Below are 22,151 nucleotides of genomic sequence, written 5' to 3' on the forward strand. Positions count from 1 at the left end.
CCTGGTTGTTTCAAGGTTTCCTGAAACCAAATATAAAATTATTCTGACCCAGTGAGTTCCCAAGCCCAAGAAACCACCAGGGAGTGAAGGCAATGTTTCAGTAAATAGAAGAGAAAATTTAAAAGAAAAATATTAGGCAACAGCTATTTTTGTCATGCAGTTTTACTGATATGCAGATTCGAAGAAATCAAAGTCAGCATTTAATCGTGCTGTACCTTGGAGGGCAATCGTTGCCCATCAGTCCAAGGAAATGTGCACCCCAAATATAAAACAATACCGCAATGTGAAGACTTGTCAATGTTACACTGTGGTTAGAATACTCAGCAATCGTTCTGGATAATTGCTTACACTGATGATCAGCAAACCAAATTATGGCTTGTCAAGTACAGAACTCAATAAACGTCTTGGTTCTACACATAGGTTTTCTTGACCGGTCCTTCCTCCGTAATTTCTTCTTCAGTTATGGTTTCCAGTTCACAGCCAATGTGGAGGTGAATCTCCTGGAACCTCAAAGGAAAATAAATACATTGAAACAGGGAGTTGAAGTCCACCCGTCTTCAAGGAGCTAAGGCTGAGAAACACAGCAATAGAAAGACCTGGAACAATAATCGTCTTCAGGAAAGGTGGACTCTTCTCCTGGTTGCTTCTCTCTCTTTCTCTCTGCCCCAAAGATGCTTTTTCAAAAGGCAACTGGGCTTTCTTTTGCTCTGAAAATATTTCACTTCTTATCCCACAAGCTTCACAGAATAACAGAGGAGGAGGAGGAGGAGGAGAAGGGGAAGGGGAAGAGGAGAAGAAGAAGAAGTAGAAGAAGAAGAAGAAGAAGAAGAAGAAGAAGAAGAAGAAGAAGAAGAAGAAGAAGAAGAAGAAGAAGAAGAAGAAGAAGAAGAAGAAGAAGAAGAAGAAGAGGAGGAGGAGGAGGAGGAGGAGGAGGAGGAGGAGGAGGAGGAGGAGGAGGAGGAGGAGGAGGAGGAGGAGGAAGAGGAGAGGAGGAGGAGCTTCTTGGATGAGAAGCAAAACATTTTCAAAGAAAAACAGAGGAAGTCCAATTGCCTTTTGAAAAAGCATCAAACATGAACAAACATGCCATGGAAGATTGAGAATCTCCAGAATCATCTTTCTCTCTGTGTCCCTTCTGTTCTCCAAGGGTCTTTGCTACCCACACTAACTAATGTGGTAAGACACCCAGAGATTTGTGAGTTTGACAGTCATATAAACTCAAGAAACAAATAAATTTAATAAACTCACTTCTGGCCTGGCGCAGCTTCGGGCTCAGGTGCAATATCCTGAAGATCTTTGTTGCGTGTCTCAGGAAGGAAACAGCAAAGGATTCCTGCAACCAGTGTTGAACTTCCACAGATGAACATAGGAATAGCAAGGTGGTATCTGGACAGCATGCCCACTAATGGCGCAAGGATGCCTGCGACACGAGCAGACATGGAGCACAAGCCAAGGGCGAATTGTCTGGTGGAAGAAATAGAATAAAACAAATTGAGTCACTCAACCTTACCGGTAAAAAAAAGTCTTCAGACTAAAAGAAATGAGAAGCAAATAATGTGAACGCCTTCTCTTCTGGGAATCCTGGGAGCTGAAGTCTACACATCTTAAAGTTGCCAGGTTTGAAAAACACTGCTAAGAAATTATATATTGCATTTATTTCAATAAAGGGTAGGGTAGACTTCTTATTTTGTTGTTTGCGCTGTCCAGTCACAATGCTTGATTAAGGTGTTTTTATAAATCAAGTCAGTAAGTAAATAAACAATATAAACACAGAGATAATATCTTTTACCTCACAACTGTGGGAAATATCTCAGCGGAAAACAAATAAGTGGTTGAAAAGGAAGCAGCCATCGCAGACTTTCCAATCACGGCTAGAACAGTCACAATCATAGGGAATTCTGGAGAGAAAAAAACACAGCGAGGTGAGAAAGAACACAAAAGATCTAACTTGAGGTGTTACAGAACATTTGAAATCTTTAAAACTGGGGTCTAGCTTCACACAAATCCATGAGTGGGGTTAGGTTGGTTTCAGGAAAAAGGTTTTAGTCACTTATTGAATTCCTGCCTTAATCAGGAAGGCTCAGTCACTAATGAGATGCCACCAAGGAGAAAATACAAAATTGGAAAACACAAATTAAGAGTTTGGGTCAATGCCTGCACTTCTCTTTTTTCCCTGAAAAAAAAGGCTCTAATGCTGAAAAAAGATGGAAGGAAAGAGAAAAAGTTACAGTGGTAAATGGGGCATCTTTGCAAGACCTGAAGGACCAGGTTGGAGACAGATCTTCGTGGAGAAAAATCTTAAATGTGTGATTGCCAAGGATTAAAAACAACTTTTATGGCACATAAGCAATCAACCCTGCTAAAATCAAGTCACTGCAACCTTTTGAGCTGCCGAGATCACCTTGCTATTTTGGTTCCCAAATATCTGACATACCTTTGGGGATCACGCAGATGATCACACACATGATTCCTCCCAGGATGAGCCAAGAGGACTGGCATTTCTTCCTTCCGATCCATTCGAGCAGAAAAATGGAGAGGACGCGAGATGGGATTTCCACAGCTCCAAAAATGAGTTGGGTCAAGTAGATGTTCAAGCCAAAATCCCCAACGTGAAGACTCAGTTCGTAATACACCAGACTATCCACAAACCTGAGGGTAGAACGAGATGCTTCTGAGAAGTTGCATCGGCTTCCCATACATTACATTGAAAATACATCTGCTTTGTTAGGTGCTTTTTTTAAAAAAAATGCCTTTTAAAGAAGACTTACCACACCCAAGCCATGATCAAAGTCATGTTCCTCAGATACGATTTCTTGAAAAGGTCTAGGATGTATCCATGTGACACCTTCTCTTCTGGGGCCAACTGGAATGAGCACAAAATGGAAGACAAAACATTACAGTAGTCAAATTTCATGGTTACTATCCTGCTACGCTCCTAATTTTCGGTTAGGATGCTGTGACAGTCCTAAGTGCAAGCAGTAAGTCACTTTTTTCAGTCCTGTTGTAAGTTTGAACAGTCACTGCACGGATGGCAGTGTGTCAAGGAATAACTGTGTACTTTTTGGATTAAAAAAAGTAGCGTTTGAACCTTATTTTGTAAAGCTGGACAGAGGTTTTAGCCATAACTTTAAAAAGAAGCAGAGAGGGGGGGGGGGAAGGCAGACATTTTGTCCAAGAGACCCCTTCAACAAGGAAAAAAAAGTTAAGAACCACAGGAAGGAAAAACAAACAAACACTAAAAGTTATAGCATTGGAAAAGAGTTGTTATTGTTCGCTGCGAAGTCGTTGTCCGACCCATCGCAACCCTATGGACAAAAGAGTAATCAAGCCAATTTTCATCTCCTTTTTAGAATGTTCTTTTCTAAAATGTTCCTCAGTTATGCATTTGGTACCTGATCCAGGATATCCACAGAAAAGGTTTTGTGGTTGACGGCAGCAGCTCTTAGGAGAACATCTTTGGCTTCTCCCATTTTCTTTTTGGTGATCAGCCATCGAGCTGAGCTTGGAAGGACCCTTCAAGAGATAAAAACATAAACACTGGAAGCTTTTAAGAAGAGACTGGACAGCCATTTGTCTGAAATGGTATAGGGCAGACATGTCAAACACAAGGCCCGGGGGCCGGATCCGGCCCGCGAAGTGGTTCCATGCGGCCCGCGAAGCCATCCTGGAAACAGTGAGGGAACGGCCCCCACTGCCTTGGCCCTGGCCCAGAGACCCTCCTTCTGCCAGAGACCCTCAGATCTGTCCCACTCCTGACCAGGCCCCCATAGGCCCCCTTGATGCCAACGATGTAGAGCTGGCCACGCCCACCCAGTAGGCCACACACACTCTAGCCACGCCCACCCAGTAGGTCACACCCACCCTGGCCACACCCACCCGGCCCCCTGAGGGCAACCGCAATGCTGATGCGGCCCTCAATGAAATTGAGTTTGACACCCCTGGTATAGGGTTTCCTGCCTTAGCAGGGGGTTGGACTAGATGACCTCCAAGGTCCCTTCCAACTTATTATTATTTATTATTAAATCAGAAGTGGAAACAGAAGTGTGTGTGTGTGTGTGTGTGTGTGTGTGTGTGTGTGTGTAACGGAATGGTTCTCTTTGAGAATTCCAATAGCAACAACAGCTGTACACTTTCTTGTAGGCCAGTGTTTCTTAACCTCAGTAAGTTTAAGAAGCCCGGGCTTCAACTCCACTTGCTGGCTGGGAATTCTGGGAGTTGAAGTCCAGATCTTCTAAATCACCAAAGTTGAGAACAATCAAGTATATTAGCAAAAAAATCAAACTGACCTGAATCAAACAAGTCTCAGGAACAGATTTTGGATGCCCACAAAAAGCTGAAGATGCAAATGCCTTCTAGCAGAAATGCAAGAGACTTACCAAGCGTAGAAAAAGATGAGAAATGCGGGGGCTGAGGTCGTTATTTGAAACAGTCGCCAGTCGCGGACAAAGTAGGCCACGCCAGCTAGAGCCATTTGACCCAGCGCATTGGCACAATGAATGATGATCAGCGCCTGTGGACGGTAAGATGGGCCCACCCACTCAGAACCTAAAGAGAATTGGAAAACTTAAAAGTCTCTTCACAAAGAAATTTGTCCACCCACTGCATTTTCCATTCAGATATCCTTTACTAACCCTGAACATTGAATAAAGGTCTCACTTTACAGTCTGCAATCAAAATCTGCCACTGAGCATCTCTACATTTTGACCCAGTGTCTTCTGGACCCACTGAACCCCTTTGTGGCACCCCAGGGATCCCCAGCCTGAAATGCACTCAAGGGAAGCCAGTGGTACAATTTCTCCAAGTCTTGAGATAAGAAATATACAGAGAACTTCCTGGAATCTCAAAAGTCAAGTTACAGTACATTGGTTTGAAAAGCAAAGGGTGCGATCTTTTTAGAAGTTGACATTTGGGCTTCTAGGACTTACTCAGGGTTGCAATGCTGATGCTGATCCCAGCCAAGGCTGCTCCAACAACGAATCTCAGGGCAATGTAGACGTAGAAGTGTGGGGCCAAACTTACTGCAGTCCCAAAGAATCCCATGATGAACAGGGTAACTAGGATGGACATCCGACTGCCGATCCTGGAGAAAACAATGGAAGAAGTCTCAGTTGTAATGCTCAGAATGGAAACAACAACAACACTTTTTAAAGAAAAATCCACGGGCTGTTTTCCCCCAGAGAAAAGTAAGCTGGGTTTGTATAGCAAACAAAGGTGGGCTGGAGAGCCTTCAAGAAGAGGGCCAAATGAAGTCAAAATGGCAAGCATAACCACGGGATCAGAGCACTATCTTCAACGTGCACACAGATAGGGCTTTGACCCCATGGATGTGGTCACCACCATCTCGAAAATCAGATTCGCGACACATTCCGTGAAGACCCAGGTCTCTGGAGACATCCATAATGCTGGAAAAACTGAAGGAAAAAGCCAGAAACAAAGCAGAATGGACTCATTAAAGAAGTAATGGGTGTGCTTTTGAAAAAATCTGAAGAATTAGGTTGGGGAACAGATAATCCAGAAGTAAAACACCTGTAAAAAAAGGCAGGGCATGGATTGCCGGCACAGAAGTTAACTTTTGAGTTGGAGTCTCTGTGAACCTCTTTCTGACAACCTGCCTGCACAGACTGCTAAACCCCCCCACACACACACACACTGTGTGAAATGTGTCGCTTTACCTGTCACTTAGTGAGCCAAAGATCAGCGATCCAGCCAGAAGTCCGCCCATGAAAATGGATTGGGAGATGTCGCTTAGGTCCCTTTGGTCGCAGACCAGATCAAACTAAAGGAGAAAAAGATAAAATTCCATTTTAGTTAACTTCCTGAATTCTCCAGCCAGCATTCTAGGGTAACAGGAAAACTGCCCCAATTCCATCAATTGATTTGAAAAAGATGATGCAATTCTCAAGACGAGAAGCACTTTGCACTTGAAAGGAATGCAGTGATACACATACCTCGGTAACCAGAGTTGGCACGCTCATTGTTGGGTACACCCATCCTTGTTCACAATTCTGGGTGGAGTTGAGTCCATATTTTATGATCGATTCAATGTCCGAATCTACTGGAGTGAATCTAGAACATTCATCCAGAGAATCATCCATTCTCTTGGGAATTGTCAAGTTCAACTCCTGTTGAACGGTTAGGTTGGGGCTAATTGCTCGGATCCAGCTGGTGTTGCAGTGGTGAGGCACTTCGATGCTAATGAAGATTTGGCCGAACATGTGAAAGGGGGTTAAGAAACTTGGGATGCAAAGCAGCACCACCAAACATTTCTGAAACGCCCCATATTCGCCAATCATCTTCAAGACTTCTCCAAATCCTGACATTGTAAATTCCAATGCCGGACAAAACCGTTGTTAAATTGAGAGTCTGAAATTAAAATATAAACAAAATCAGCAATAATAATAATAAAGTAAGAGAAAAGAGAGCAAGGAAGCAAGGCAGAAAAATGCGTGGACTTCAATTCCATAGCTTGTCTGAATAAGCGTTTTAAATCGCAGGCAGTTTTTAGCATAGCCGCAAAAGACGCGTTTTTCAACCTCGGCAACTTTAAAGCGGCTGGACTTCAATTCCACGGCTGTAGAATTGTGGGCACTGAAATCCACTCATTTTAAAGTTGCCGCGGTCGAGAGACGCTGCTTTTAGCTTGTTGTCTGAATAGGCAACTTTAAATTAAGCGCGCAACTCTTAGCGCAGAGCTAAAGCGGCGTTTTGCTTCTTTTTTCGGCCGCTTTGAAATGAGAGGGGCTTAAATTCCTCCGCTGGGGTAATCCGCTCATTTTAAAGTCGCCGAAGTTGAAAGGCGCCGCTTTAGCTTGTTTGAATAAACTCTTTAAATTAGACGCAACTACGGAAAGTTGAAGCCCATTCATCTTAAAAGTTGCCACGGTTGAGAAATGCGGCTTGCAATTTAAACAGCTTCAAATCAAAGCAGTGAACATAAGAGCAAGCTATAAAACAAATGGGCTTCATTTTAGGCATGTAAATTGCATGTTTGATAAAATACCTACACAAAAGGGGTTTAACCTGGGTAGCACATTAAAATTAACTTAATTTAAATAATTTAAAAAAGCCCCATATTTCCTTAAACTACCAGAAAAAGTTACTGAAAAACAAACGGACTCCAGCAGCTATATAGTAGAAACGAATCTGTTATATTTGTACCGGAATCTATCTCATTTGGTATTATAGAACAAATGAGTGAATAAAATCATTCCTCAGAATGTGCAATAATCCAAATTTTGCATTTCGGTTGACAAAGAGATATAAAAAAAGTCTGTGCAAAAATAATAAATATCCTTTAAAGTAACATGTAAAATTTATCACAGAAAATTGTTGCAAAGGCAGGCAGCAGTTTAAAACCTATTTGGAGAAATGGAGAGGAATATGAACAGTTTGTTAAAATATGCTTTTTCTTAAAAAAAAACAACTAATTTTGCTCTATCTGCAGAAATGAGAAACTAAGAAAACACGAGATGTTTGTAAAAAAATGAGAACTAAAGTTGCTAAATAAAGGCAAAAAAAAACCCATGGAGGTCAATTCATGAAGTCACCTTGAAATTATTTTCTCAAGGAAATATGAAGAGGCTGGCATTACTCCGGAAGAAAGTTGCAGTAGACGCTATAAAAGTTTTCTAGTATTGCAAAGTTAGTACCTGCTCACTGCTGGAAGAGATTCATCCAAGCGCCCAAAAGTGAAGAGAAAAAACGCCCCTCTCAGCACTTTTATAGGTTGTAAGAAATAATTAGCTGCCTTTGTTTCAGATATATCAAACACCTGTGTACGCAGACACACACCTCTTTGCACAACACACACATGTTGCATTAGCACAGAGATGAACCTTTATCACTGTAATGTCTTATCACTGTTAGTTCATTCTCTTCTGATCCCGTAATAAAAACAATGGGGGGGGGGGAAAGGCATAGAACAGAATACTTCTGAGAAGAAGCTAGCAACTTTGCCAAAACAGTGGCGAGTAGAAATGGAGTAAGAAGACAACACAGCGTGAATTAAGTCTGAGCCATTTAAGATGTTCCACTGCTAATTAAAACAATGTACTGGTTGTATTGTGTAAAAAGCTTTGGTGCTAATTACTTCAGAGAAATAGAGATGGCTTTGTATTGCTGGCAAACCCAATAGACCAGACATGTCAAACACAAGGCCCGGGGGCCAGATCCGGCCCGTGAAGTGGTTTCATGCGGCCCGCAAAGCCATCCTGGAAACAGTGAGGGAACGGCCCCCACTGCCTTGGCCCTGGCCCAGAGACCCTCAGATCTGTCCCACTCCTGCTCAGGCCCCCATAGGCAACCTTGATGCGAACAATGTAGACCTGGCCACGCCCACCCAGTAGGCCATACGCACTTTAGCCATGCCCACCCAGTAGGCCACGCCCACCCAGGCCACACCCACCCAGCCCCCTGAGGGCAACCGCAATGCTGATGCGGCCCTCAATGAAATTGAGTTTGACACCCCTGGTGTAGACCAACTGGAGAAACCCATAACGTCTGAAGGAAGATGTTTTCCAAAACCATGATTCCATTCTGTTCCTCAGTCCTAAAAGAAATTCATATAGAAATGGCCTAATACAGGTAGTCCTTGACTTATGACCACAACTGAGCCCAAGATACACACTGCTAAGTGAGACATTTGTTAAGTGAGTTTTGCCCCATTTATGACCTTCCTTGCCACAGTTGTTAACTGAATCACTGCAGCTATTTAGTAACACGGTTGCTAAGTGAATCTGGCTTCCCCCATTGACTGTGCTTGTCAGAAGGTCGCGAAAGGGGATCACGTGACCCTAAGACAGAGCAACCGTCATAAATGTGAGTCATTTGCCCAGCGTCTGAATTTTGATCACGTGACCTTAGGGATGCTGCAAAGGGTTGTAAGTGTGAAAAATGGTCATGTCACTTTTTCCAGTGCCATTGTAAGTTTGAACAGTCACTAAATGAAGTTGAGGACAGCCTGTATATCTGGAGCTGGGGCATTAATGGAAGCTATCTTAGATCTGCAACTGATAGATAGATAGATAGATAGATAGATAGATAGATAGATAGATAGATAGATAGATAGATAGAGCCTTGGTGGCGCAGTGGGCTAATGCCTCCTTAAGTAACACCAGCTGCCTGCAATTAGTGCAGGTTTGAGTCCCACCAGGCTCAAGGTTGACTCAGCCTTCCATCCTTCCAAGGTAGGTAAAATGAGGACCCAGATTGTTGGGGGCAATTAAGCTGACTTTGTAATAATGCCGCTTGGGGGTGTGTGTGAAAGCCCTAATAAGCAGGCATATACATAGAATGAAGGCTACTGCTAAGTTTGTAAAGCCGCCCTGAGTCTTCGGAGAAGGGCGGGATATAAATGGAATAAAAATAAAAATAAAATAAAATAAATATCTCGTGCATTTAAGAAAAACAGCCATTTTGAAGGCATCTTAGGACTTGGGACTTCATTCTTCTGCTTCCTAGGCCAGGTTAGACAACCAAAAGACTGCAGTGTCACTAAAAGCCCTCTCACTTTGTCAACTGGTCACCATAATCAGCCGGGCAATTATTTGGCAATTGAATGCCAAAACAATGTTTCAGATGGTAGCAAAGCAACAACAGAGACATCTAGCTCAGCTTTTTCACACAACGGTCCATGTGAAGAAAAATAAGAAACCATTCAAATCATTTATTGTGATAGTATGCAAGACATTTTGTAGATGAAATTGCTTGTATCACATCACATGCCAACATGAATATTATAACTATTTCTTAGTCCAACTGATGTAACTTGGAGTCCTTCTTGCCAGATACACTGAATATTCTTCTATTTGTGCAACCCAACAAGACCTCACCTTTAGGGCTTCACCTTGTTATATCTGCACATGATCTGCACATGATCTGGCATGATCTGCACATGATCTGCACATGATCTGGCATGAAATGAGAGGGAGTTTGGTGCAGTGGTTAAGGTGCTGGCCTAAAAACCAGGAGATATTTCAGTTCCACCTTAGGCATAAAAGTTGGCTGGGAGCTTTAACCACTAAACCAAACTAGATTTGAATGATGCTGCTGAAGTTCTCAAAAGCTTTTTATGTTCTTCTAAACAGGCTGGGATGCAATTTAAAAGCACTTTTCATCATACTACCAGTCCTCCTCGTTGGGATCAGTTCATAATGTAATTGTGGGACATTCATTACCATTTATGGAAGGATGGACAATGACTCAAAAGGACCCCAGCCCAAATATTGATCTCAGAATGAATCTAATTCATCTCCTGATCCAGTAGCTCGTTGACAGGTTCTTGGAAGCCTCATCGTGATAGATGCACAGTCACAGTCAAAAGCTGTGACAATAATATGTACATGGGGACAACTGAATAAGAAATAAGGTCTATCCAGATCGTTCACGGAACTAGCGTTCCGTGCTAGTCATGCCGGCCACATGACCATGGAGACGTCCTCGGACAAGCGCTGGCTCTTCGGCTTTGAAACGGAGATGAGCACCGGCCCCTAGAGTCGGAAACGACTAGCACGCATGTGCGGGGGAACCTTTACCTTTACCTTTAGATCACACAGGAAACTTGTAAGACCTCTCTGTGGCTCCTCAGATTATGAGTTGTCCTTATGTTGCCAATGATGTCCTTCAAGATTCATCTTACATTATAGATGTCCTATTGGCTATTAATTCACAGATGACCATCCACACAGCCATATTTTTATTATTGTCACCCCTCCCCCCAAAAAAAACCACGAAAGACGTACTGAGTTACTTCTGAGCAGTTTCCTTTATTGTTCCTCACCCATAGAAACAATCTTGTCACACTAAAGCAATTGCTTGCATCATTCAAGATATGCTCTGAGAACTTCTAGGGAGAGTCCATCTTGACCTTCTCAACTAAACTATTTAAACTTTGCTCTCTCTTGGTCCTATATTCCACCAAAATTGTCCCATTCAAGATCACCCACCCCCAACTCATGCTTGTCCATCTGCTGTTTTAAATGACAGCTGCTGATCATGTTCAATTTCTCATGGGGTGTTTTATGTGGGTTGCCCCCTTAGCATGGAAGGATAGACAACCAAACCAATTTTTCTATATTGATTTAATATTTCAGTCCTAAGATCTTCCTCCACCTTAAAATCTGCATTTCTTAGCTTCATTTTTGCTGGCATTCACCATCCATTTTTCTTTTTAAAGAAATGATTTTTTTTCCCCAAAGGAAGCGTTATGTGGTAATAAGTGTTTTGGTGTTTTTTTTTTGTTATTGGTGACATGCAGACAAAGGAGAATCAAAGAAATTCCAGAGATTTGGGTGTGGCTGACCTGAAGAACAACAACTCATGAACAGGAACAATCTTTTCCTTTAAAAAAGTAAAAAAGAAAAGCCAAGGATTGGGAGAAATAAATCAAAATGCTGGTGTGGAAAGGTGATAATTTGGATTGAGAACATCTGAGAAGAATGAGCAAAATGAAAAGTCATTTTCCCATTTCAGAATGGGAGGTCCTCACCTGCAGTTTCCCCCCTCCCCCCAAAAAAGACCTCTACAATTGCTAATTGCATATTTAGTTTCACAGGGTGCAGATTTTAAAAGTAAAAACACCCCATGCCAAGGCACCAAGTTAAATCTCCAAAGTAGAAAAGAGTTTCTGAATTCAAGAGAATTGTTGGCTGTGTTTGCACAAAGTTGAATAGATTTGCTCCTGCTTTATTTATTTTTTATCTGCTTTGCATGTTGTTACAGATTTAACTCATGAATGATAAACTAGTGTTTAAACTGATTTCCTTTAAAAAAAAAGCTAACAATTCTAACTAAAAAAATACCTTAAACAAAAGCAGCGAGTTGGCAATTATAGTAAGAATCGATTAACCATTATTAGCAAAATAAGCCCTATTGAAAGCAATTGGTGCACTCAATGACCCAGTGCACCCATTATAATAAACCATGGTTTCTTGACTAAACCAAGAGTGGCTGACTTTATCCATCACTTTATGGCATGGATCACACTAGGCCAAATCACATGAACTGTGTTATGTTGTAGCCTAATGTGTGAAAGATATTTACTATCCAAACAAGCACACCAATTTTGCCTACTCTGCTCACAGTACAGAGAAATCTACCAGTTTTTCTCCAGTCTGTATCCTTGACGTGCTGGGTCAATCCACCCGATGACTTAGAAATGTGTGGTGTTTATCCTTTCACTAATACAATTGTCTTTATTTGGTTTTGCGCATCCATTTTCCACGCTGTCACTGGCTTCCTTGCTCTTCCTAAAAGTGAGAAAAGTTAAAAACGGATTTCATTATACGTAATATATGTGGTCCAACCATTCACTTAGTGACTGTTCGAAGTTACGACGCTGTAAAAAGTGACTTCTGGCCATTTTTCACCCTTACAACCCTCGCAGCCTCCCCTTGGTCATGTGATCAAAATTCAGACACTGGGCAACTGGCTCACATATATCCTGGGATCCTGAGCATCAAGGACCCCACAGTCCTCCTCCCCATTCCCCTCCCCCTCCTCTGCACATGCTTAAAGAACATAAGCCTCAATTGCTAGCAAAAAAGCAAACAAACTAGCTAACATCATCAATGCTAGATCTAGGAGTACCCCTGATGATGTTACCTAGCTGGGTAATGAAATGTCTTCAAGAAAACAACCAAGCTCAGAGAGCACCATGGACCCCACGGTCCTCCTCCTCCCCCTCCCCCGTCCTCCCACACCCCCTCCTCCCCCCCCCTCTCCATGAACCCCACTCCCTTCTAGCTTTGATGATGTTACCTAGTGTGGTAAAGTAATGAAATGTAAAAAAACAACCAAGCTCAAAGAATCATGGTTAGAAGCTGAAAGGGATGGCTTCATTCATTCCAGTAAGCCAAAACTAAACAAACTCATTACAACTATCTAAGAGTTCTGGGCACTTGTTTAATCTTTTTTAATTTTTGTATTCTGTCTTTTTAACATGTATTGCCCTGTTCACCGCCCTGAGTCCTTCGGGAGAAGGGCGGTATACAAATAAAATTAATAATAATAATAATAATAATAATAATAATAATAATAATAATAATAATAATAATAATAATAATAACAACAACACCTAGAGTCCCACAAATGTCCTCCTTCTCCTCTCCACTTCTCTACTCTGCAAGCCCTTTTTAGCATTGATGATGTTACCTAGTTGGGTCATGTAATGTCTGCAAGAAAACAAGCAAGCTCAGAGAACACCAAGGGGCCCCCATTTCAACTCTGAGCTCAAATATTCTCTTTTATTGATTCCATTCATGTGCTATTTAAGATATCAGTGTAGTTTCCTTGCAACAGTAGCAAAGTGATTAGCAATGGTCTTTCTCCAGATTTTTTTTTAATCACCTAGTCCAGTTAAACCAGTGGGATGCCCTGATGCATTCTCATCAAAGAGATCCAAGCCAGCCTGGTTTCCAAGCAAAATGCTACTATCAGTCTTGTCTACACCATAACAGTGAAGTTAATTGACAAAATTTGATTCCCAGAAAATCTGATAAAAGATCCAAGCAGAAGGAGGGCCACAGAAGAAGAAAAAAATCAATTTTTCTTGCCAGCAATAAACAGACTAGCAAATTGCAGATCATCTGTTCTCAGCCAGAAATTGACTACTATGGATAAAAAAACAAAGTGGCTAGGTTAGCTGGCTTGTTTTTAATAAGAATGAGGACCCAGATTGTTGGGGGCAATTAAGCTGACTTTGTAATAATGCCGCTTGGGGGGGGGGTGAAAGCCCTAATAAGCAGGCATATACATAGAATGAAGGCTACTGCTAAGCTTGTAAGCCGCCCTGAGTCTTCGGAGAAGGGCGGGATATAAATGGAATTAAAATAAAATAATAATAATAAAAAATGTTTGTAGCTTGGGGTTGAAATGAGGGGTCCTTGGTGGTCTATGAGCTTGCTTGTTTTCTTGCAGATGTTTCATGACCCAGCTAGGTAACATCATCAGGGGTACTCCTAGATCTAGTTTGTCTGGGGTTTTTTTGCTAGCAATTGGGGCTTATGTTCTTTGAGCATGTGCAGAGAGATCACTATGGAAGTCCGCTCCACATTGCCAACACAGTGCAGTGCCCAAGGGAAAGGCTTGATTAACGACATCATCTTGAGGCTTGCCTTAACTTGTCCCACTTTCTGGCACGTGCCCTTGGCTGCTACGAAACTGGGCAAAGTGCCTTGAGAGAATTGACTTCTGAGTAGATCTAAGCCCAGTTTTGTTTCTCCTGGGCCAGCGAGGCCAAACATATCAAGCAAACATCAGACATTCCCATGGATCTTGCCTTGGTTTGTGGGTCAGATCATCCACACAATCGGGCAGTTCCTTGCCAAGCGTCTCTGGGAGAAGGAGAGAAAAGAGGCCACCAAGGACAGCTGTGCTTCCAAAGATCACCACGGGCAGGGAGGCGTGATATTTCCCCAAGAGACCAACCAGTGGGGAAATGATTCCAGCTATTCGGGCTGTCATCTGACATACTCCGAGTCCGGTCTGCCTAATAGGGAAGCAAAACAGAGGCCAGATGAAACCTAGAGAACTAAGTAGAACTTAGTAGAACTAAGGAGAAATTTCCTGACAGTCGTATCAATTAACCAGTGGAACTACCTGCCTCTAGAACAGGCATGTCGAACTCGCGACGTATTGCAACTTTTCCCCTATTGCCGGCAATGGGGTGGGCGTGGTTTCAGTATGATGCATCCGGCCCGTGGGCCGGCAGTTTGACATGCCTGCTCTAGAAGCTGTGAATGCTCCAACACTGGAAGTTTTTAAGAAAAGACTGGACAGTCATTTGTCTGAAATGGTATAGGGTTTCCTGCCTGAGCAGGGGGTTGGACTAGATGACCTCTAAGGTCCCTTCCAACTCTGTTGTTCTGTTCTGTTCAGGAAAGCTGGCTGGGTGACTTTGGGCCAGTGCCTATCTCACAGTCCAGCCCACCTCAGAGGATTGCTGTGTTGGGGAAACTAAAAGGTCTTGGATATTTTCTCTGCCTTGATTCATTTGTAAAAAATAATAAGGCTGGGATGCAAAGAAATATATACAGACAGCCCTTGACTTACAACAGTTCATTCTATTTAGTGACCGTCTGAAGACACAAATGGTCACTTATGACCATTTTTCACACAACCTTTGCAGCCCCCTCCCATGGTCACGTGATCAAAATTCAGGTTCTTGGCAATTGGCTCGTATTTATGACGGTTGCCGTGTCCCGTGATCCCCTTTCATGTCCTTCTGCCAAGCAAAGTCAATGGAAAAGCCAAATTCACTTGACAAATGTGTTACCCATTTAACGCCTGTAGTGATTCACTTAACAACCGTGGCCAGAAAATTTGTAAAACGAGGCAAGACTGACTCAGCAAATGTCTCACTTAACAACATAAGTGCTGGGCTCAGTTGAGGTCGTAAGTCGAGGACCACCTGTCAATCAGCGCAATGATTCACAGTTTCGGCAGATAGCTAAATTCTCCCTACTTTCTCTTCCTACCTCCCCGCAATCCTTCAGAAGCTGCTAACTCAAACAGTAGCTGACAATCCCAGTTGGGGGTGTGGGGGGGACACAGAGAGTCCCCCCTCTTTCTTCACCCCCCCAATTCAGCTGTCATCCTACCTCAGCTACTCTTCTGATTAATCTGGAGTAAAGATGAGAGAAAACCCAGTAAGGAAAGTCAAGTGATTTCCCTGTCCAGAGAATGCAGGATCAGGCCCGTGGGGGGGGGGAGGGGAAAGGGAGATGCCTGTATGTCAATCAGCAAGTCAAGAAACACACCGTTCAGGGATTATAGGAGTCCTACTTTATTGTGGTAAGGTATTGTGGGAGAAATGTGAAAGTCCATCCCAAATTTTCCCCGTGTCTCTTGAGAGACAACAAAGTTGAGATGGGTGTGTGTGTGTGTGTGTGTGTGTGTGTGTTACTGTGTTACTTGGTAGATCAGATAGGAAACGCAGCCACAGCTCCACTAAGTTTTCCTTAACAGAATTTTGCAAGTCTGAAAAATAAACTTCTCTCTTTTTTTATCTGCTTATTTCCTTGGCTGCATCTCTTTCCCAGGGTTATTTCTGCATGCCATTTACACTTTCTCATGCTTTCCGCTTTTCCCAGACCTGAGCAATTATTTCACCTCTCCCCCTCCCCTTAATCAAGGCCAGAGAAAAATCTTCCCCACTTGAGCAGCCTACGCTGATGGGTAGCAGCTGGCCAGCTGGCCAGACTTCACCATCAAGGTCAAGGTCAGTGAACCACATCATCTGGTGCCTGAGCAAAACTTGACTTTTCAATTTCAATCAGAATAGTGCTGGAAGGGACCTTCGAGGTCTTCTAGTCCAACCCCCTGCTCAGGCAGGAGTCCCTAATACAATTTGAGACAAGTGGCTGTCCAGTCTCTTCTTAAAAACCTCCAGTGATGGAGCACCCGCAACTTCTGAAGGGAAGCCATTCCTCTAATTAATTATCCTCACTGTCAAGAAGTTTCTCCGTTATTCCAGGTTGCTTCTCTCCTTGATTAGTTTCCATCTGTTGCTTTTTGTTCTGCCTTCTTGCGCTTTGGAAAATAGCTTGACACACACACCCCTCCTTTATGGCAGCCCCTTAGATACTGGAACACAGTCTTTTATTTTCTCCAGACTAGCCATACCCAATTCCTGCAACCGTTCTTCATATGTTTTAACCTCCAGTCCTCTAATCTCATCTTAGTTGCTCTTCTCTGCATTTCCCCCCCAAAGTCGCAACATCTTTTCTATAATGTGTTGACTAAAACTGGATGCAGTATTCCAGGTCTGGTCATAAAATATAGCCTGACAGGAGAAATAATCTATTACTTTCATCCATTCTGGTGGCACAGTGGTTAGAATGCAATACTGCAGGCTACATCTGCTGAAGTTATATAAGTCTAACTGCTATTGCTATCTGCCTGCCTGCCTGCCTATCTATCTATCATCTGCCTGCCTGCCTATCTGCCTATCTATCTATCATCTGCCTGCCTGCCTGCCTGCCTGCCTGCCTGCCTATCTATCATCTGCCTGCCTCCTGCCTGCCTGCCTGCCTGCCTGCCTATCTATCTATCTATCTATCTATCTATCTATCTATCTATCTATCTATCTATCTATCTATCATCTATCTATCTATCTATCTATCTATCTATCTATCTATCTATCTATCTATCTATCTATCTATCTATCTATCTATCTATCTATCATCTGCCTGCCTCCTGCCTGCCTGCCTTCCTGCCTGCCTGCCTGCCTGCCTATCTATCTATCTTATCTATCTTATCTATCTTATCTATCTTATCTATCTTATCTTATCTATCTATCTATCTATCTATCTATCTATCTATCTATCTATCTATCTATCTATCTATCTATCATCTGCCTGCCTCCTGCCTGCCTTCCTGCCTGCCTTCCTGCCTGTCTATCTATCTATCTATCTATCTATCTATCTATCTATCTATCTATCTATCTATCTATCTATCTATCATCTGCCTGCCTTCCTGCCTTCCTGCCTGCCTGCCTGCCTGCCTATCTATCTTATCTTATCTTATCTATCTATCTATCTATCTATCTATCTATCTATCTATCTATCTATCTATCTATCTATCATCTGCCTGCCTCCTGCCTTCCTTCCTTCCTTCCTTCCTGCCTGCCTATCTATCTATCTATCTATCTATCTATCTATCTATCTATCTATCTATCTATCTATCTATCTGAATGAATCTAAACGAGGACCCAGATTTGGGGGGGGGCAGTAAGCTGACTCTGTAAACCACTTAGACAGAGGGCTGTAAAGCACTGTGAAGCGGAAGATAAGTCTAGGTGCTATTGCTAAAAGATTAAAGACCATCTTAAAGTGATCTGGGCAAGAGATGAAGGCAACATTATGGGCATACAGCGAAGAAATTGTTGTCTGTTGTGTTCTTTTGGCCATTTGAAGAAAGCCCCATAAAACTGAGTTTATTTCTGCCAGGAGAAAACACAGGGCATGGAATGTAAACTACGGAACATAGAATCATGGAGTTGGAAGGGACCTCAGAAGGTCTTCTAGTCTAACCTCTTGCTCAATGCAGGACAACCTATACTATCCTACACAAATGGTTGTCCAGTCTCTTCTTGAAAACCTCCAATGTTGGAGCACCCAGAACTTCATGAGCCAAGCCGTTCCACTGACTAAATGTTCTGTCAGGAAATTTCTCCTGAATTCCAAGTTGGACCTTTCCTTAACTCATTGCTCTTGGGCCCTATGGAGAATAAGTCAGTCCCCACTTCTCTTTGACACCCTCCCAAGAACTGGAAGACAGTTATCATGTCACCCCTATTTCTTCTCTTTGGTAGACTAGGGATAGTTTTAAGATCGCATGATGTGATAATGCAGCATTACAATGCTTTGATAAGACCACACTCGGAATATTGCATCCAGTTTTGATCACCATGATGCAAAGAAACATGCTGAGACCTTGGAAAGATTGCAGAGAAGAGCAACGAAGATGATTAGGGGACTGGAGGCTAAAACATATGATGAATAATTAAGAGAACTGGGAATGTCTAACAAAGAGAAAGCTGAAGGGGTGACATGATAGCAGTCTTCCAATATTTGAAGGGCTGTCACAGAGAAGAGGGGATTAACCTATTCTCCAAAACAAGAAGTAACAGATGGAAACCTTTCAAAGAGAGAAGCAGCCTAGAAATTTTCCTGGCAGCGGGAGCAATTAATCAGTGGAACTCCTTGCCACCAGAAGCTGTGGGTGCTCCATCATTGGAGGCTTTTAAGAAGAGATTGGGCAACCATTTGTCCGAAATGGTATAGGGTCTCCTGCTTGAGCAGGGGGTTGGACTAGATGACCTCCAAGGTCTCTTCCGACTCTGTAATTCTTTTAGACCAGGGGTCTTCAAACTTGACCCTTTAATGACTTGTGGACTTCAACTCCCAGAATTCCTCAGCCAAGGTGCCTGGCTGAGGAATTCTGGGAGTTGAAGTCCACAAGTCATAAAAGGGCCAGGTTTGAAGAGCCCTGTTTTAGACTTAAAACATTTTAAAATTTTCCTTGTGGTTGTTAAGTAGCCTCACCGGATAACAGTTGGGAACAGTTCTGCTGAGTATACGTAGGACGTTGAAAATGCACCTGCCATGGTAAACTTTCCAAGGACAGCCAGCATGGTGATTACCACAGGTAAATCTGGGAAGAAAAACCAGATATGAAGAGACAGAAAATCAGAAATAAAAGAGGCAATAACAACAAAATGTTCTGAATTTCATAGGCCCCTGAAACCTCCTCCTTCATTCTATATTCAGCCATAGGGATTGACTAGAAATACAGGGAATTCCTTGACTTACAATTTTTAAAGGGACTATTTGAAGTAACAAAGAGCACTGCAAAAAGTTATTTATGACCGCTCTTTGCACTAAGGGCTCTCGTAGCTTTCCCCACAGTCATGTGATCAAAATTTGGGTGCCTGGTGTGCCTTGACAATGGTGACAGCTCCTGCAGTCATGTGATCACAAACAAGCTTTCCAACAGGCAAAATCCATGGGGGAAGCCATATTTGCTTAATGACCATGTGGTTCAAATTATTATTATTATTATTATTATTATTATTATTATTATTATTATTATTATTATTATTATTATTATCATTATCATCATCATCATCATCATCTGGAAGGGACCTTTGAGGTGATCTAGTCCAACCCCTACTCAGGCAGGAAACCCTGTACCATTTCAGACAAATGGCTGTCCAGTCTCTTAAAAACTTCCAGTGTTGGAGCATTCACAACTTCTGGAGGCAGGTTGTTCCACTGGTTAATTGTTCTAACTTCAGGAAATTTCTCCTTAGTTCTAGGTTGCTTAAACAACAACTGTGGCAAAAAAAGACTGTAAAACTGGGTATGTGATAACCACCTTCCTTAGAAATCCTGTGGCTGTAAGTTGAGGACTTCCTGTGTTAATAATAAAGCATTGGTAATAACTAACAAAATGCCAGCACTTCCGAGATCTAGTTCTCACGTGCTTTGCTTTGATTCTGCAATAAACTGCTACAGAAACCTAGTTATCGTGATTCAAAACTTAGTGGGATGTGCAAACCCAGCCACTTATGAATTACAGGGCATTCTCAACCTACAAACATTCATTTAGTAACTACTCAAAGTTAGGTAAAGTTAAAGGTAAAGGTTCCCCGGCACATGCATGCTAGTCGTTTCCAACTCTAGGGGCTGGTGCTCATCTCCGTTTCAAAGCCGAAGAGCCAGCGCTTGTCCAAGGACGTCTCCGTGGTCACGTGGCCGGCATGACAAGATGCCAAAGGCGCACGGAACGCTGTTACCTTCCCACCAGAGCGGTCCCTATTTTTCTACTTGCATTTTTACGTGCTTTCGAACTGCTAGGTTGGCAGAAGCTGGGATGAGTAACAGGCGCTCACTCTGTTACGCGGCACTCGGGATTCGACCCGCCAAACTGCCAACCTTCTGATCAACAAGCTCAGCGTCCTAACCCACTGAGCCACCGCGTCCCTTTACCTTTACTCAAAGTTACAACAGCACTAAAAAAAAGCGACTTATGACTGTTTTACACACTTATGGCCACGTAGCTTCCCTAGGGGCACGTGATCAAAATTCAGATGCTTGGCAACTGGCTGGTGCTTAGGTCGGATTCACTATCCCAAGAGCTGGGGATTATCGTCGGTAACTCCCACAGACAAGCAATGGGGGGTACCAGATTTGCTTAATGACCACATGATTCAGTTAACCCCTGCAGTGATTTGCTTAACACTGGTGGCAAAGAAAAAATTATAAAATGGGCCAAAACTCACTTAACCACTGTCTCGCTTAGCAACAGAAATTTTGGGCTCAACTGTAGTGATAAATGAAGAACTACCTACATCTATGTTATGCATATGGTGTTAGCCTACAATGTTGGGTTGAAAATATATTAACCATGATGTTATGTCTTTAAGATGTTAATTGGCCAATGGGTGTGTAAGTGTTCTCATGGCCATAAGAGGGAGCTAGTAACGTAGCTTCTCTCTCTCTCTGAATTCACTGCTCTCTACTGTTACTGTTTTTGCTCTGTTACTGTGAACTGTGTATTGACCTCTGGACCAGTAAGAAGACTTTGTATTTTGGATTGCTACTTGGACTGTTTATTTTTGACTGTGCATTTTTGTTTTTACACCACCTTAAAGTAAACTACTTTTTGCTTTTACAACTCAGTGTACTCTTGTGTTTACTGTGTGACTCTTGCTGCTCTCAGTACCCTTCCTTGTCTGTGCACAAGGAGACCTCTGCACAACAAATTCCTTAACAATCTCTATATAATAGTATTTCAGATGAGGAAATACTTTTGGTCTGTGCCATGATCATAAAACCGAGCACGACCTATTTACAACAATTCCAGTTTAGCAAAACGTGGCAACCGCCGGATAATCATAACTGGAACCCCACCTTTGGGCACCGCGCTGATCAGAAGAGAGAAGGTTCCTCCCAAGAGGAGAGAGAGCGACTGACACTTCTTCCTTCCCCAACATTGCATGACGAAGACGCAAAGGATTCGGGCTGGGATTTCAACCGCCCCAAAGATGACCTGCGTCAGGTAGATATTCAGGCCGAAGCTACCAACGTTCAGGCTTAATCCATAGTAGGCCAAACTATTGACAAACCTAAGAGGAGGGAGGGAGGGGAGAAAGAGAGAGAGGAATAAAAGAAAGGAATGGTGGAAGAAATGAGAGGGGAAGGAAAGAGGGAGGAAGAAAAAAGGGAAGGAAGGAGAAAAAGGAAGGAGGGAGGAGTAATGTAGGAGGGAGGGAGGGGAGAAAGAGAGAGGGATAAAAGTAAGGGTGGAAGAAATGAGAGGGGAAGGAAAGAGAGGGAGGAATAAAAGAAATGGAGGAAAAAGAGGGAGGAAAAAAGGGAAGGGAGGAAGGAGAAAAAAGGGAGGAAGAAGAGGAAGAATGGAAGGAAGAAGGGATGGATGGATGGATGGATGGATGGATGGATGGAAGAAGGAAGGAAGGAAGGAAGGAAGGAAGGAAGGAAGGAAGGAAGGAAGGAAGGAAGGAAGGAGACATTGTTACCATTAAAAGGAGAATACACAACATAAAGTTGATAAATACTACATTTTCTTTTCCTATTCCCCAAATCAATGCTATTTTTACAGGGATGTACGAAAAACTTGCAGAAGAG

At 42.7% G+C, this 22,151-nt stretch overlaps 3 protein-coding genes across 3 annotated transcripts in view; all 3 read right to left on the reverse strand.

The window, feature by feature from the left end:
* LOC308678436 (uncharacterized protein) overlaps positions 1-22,151 on the reverse strand; it is a 558,730-nt gene that overhangs the window by 299,949 nt on the left and 236,630 nt on the right. The gene's annotated exons all lie outside the window — the stretch shown is intronic.
* On the reverse strand, positions 411-6,320 carry LOC308677808 (solute carrier family 22 member 13-like; the record flags this gene model as incomplete). The annotated part of the gene is made up of 10 exons (XM_081344506.1): positions 411-507; positions 1,249-1,464; positions 1,790-1,898; positions 2,435-2,649; positions 2,769-2,863; positions 3,393-3,513; positions 4,377-4,545; positions 4,926-5,080; positions 5,673-5,776; positions 5,949-6,320. 10 exons carry the CDS (start codon positions 6,318-6,320, stop codon positions 411-413), a joined length of 1,653 nt encoding a protein of 550 aa, XP_081200632.1.
* Positions 12,149-22,151, reverse strand: part of LOC308678428 (solute carrier family 22 member 13-like) — a gene marked incomplete at both ends in the record, with an annotated part of 29,400 nt that continues 19,397 nt past the window's right edge. Inside the window, 4 exons of the mRNA XM_081345623.1 lie at positions 12,149-12,245; positions 14,276-14,485; positions 19,044-19,152; positions 21,414-21,628. Coding sequence (XP_081201749.1) covers positions 12,149-12,245; positions 14,276-14,485; positions 19,044-19,152; positions 21,414-21,628 — 631 coding nt within the window. The remainder of the gene's footprint in view (positions 12,246-14,275; positions 14,486-19,043; positions 19,153-21,413; positions 21,629-22,151) is intronic.

This window comes from Vipera berus (assembly GCF_964194415.1).
Source record: "Vipera berus genome assembly, chromosome: Z".
NCBI classification, from domain to species: Eukaryota; Metazoa; Chordata; class Lepidosauria; order Squamata; family Viperidae; genus Vipera; species Vipera berus.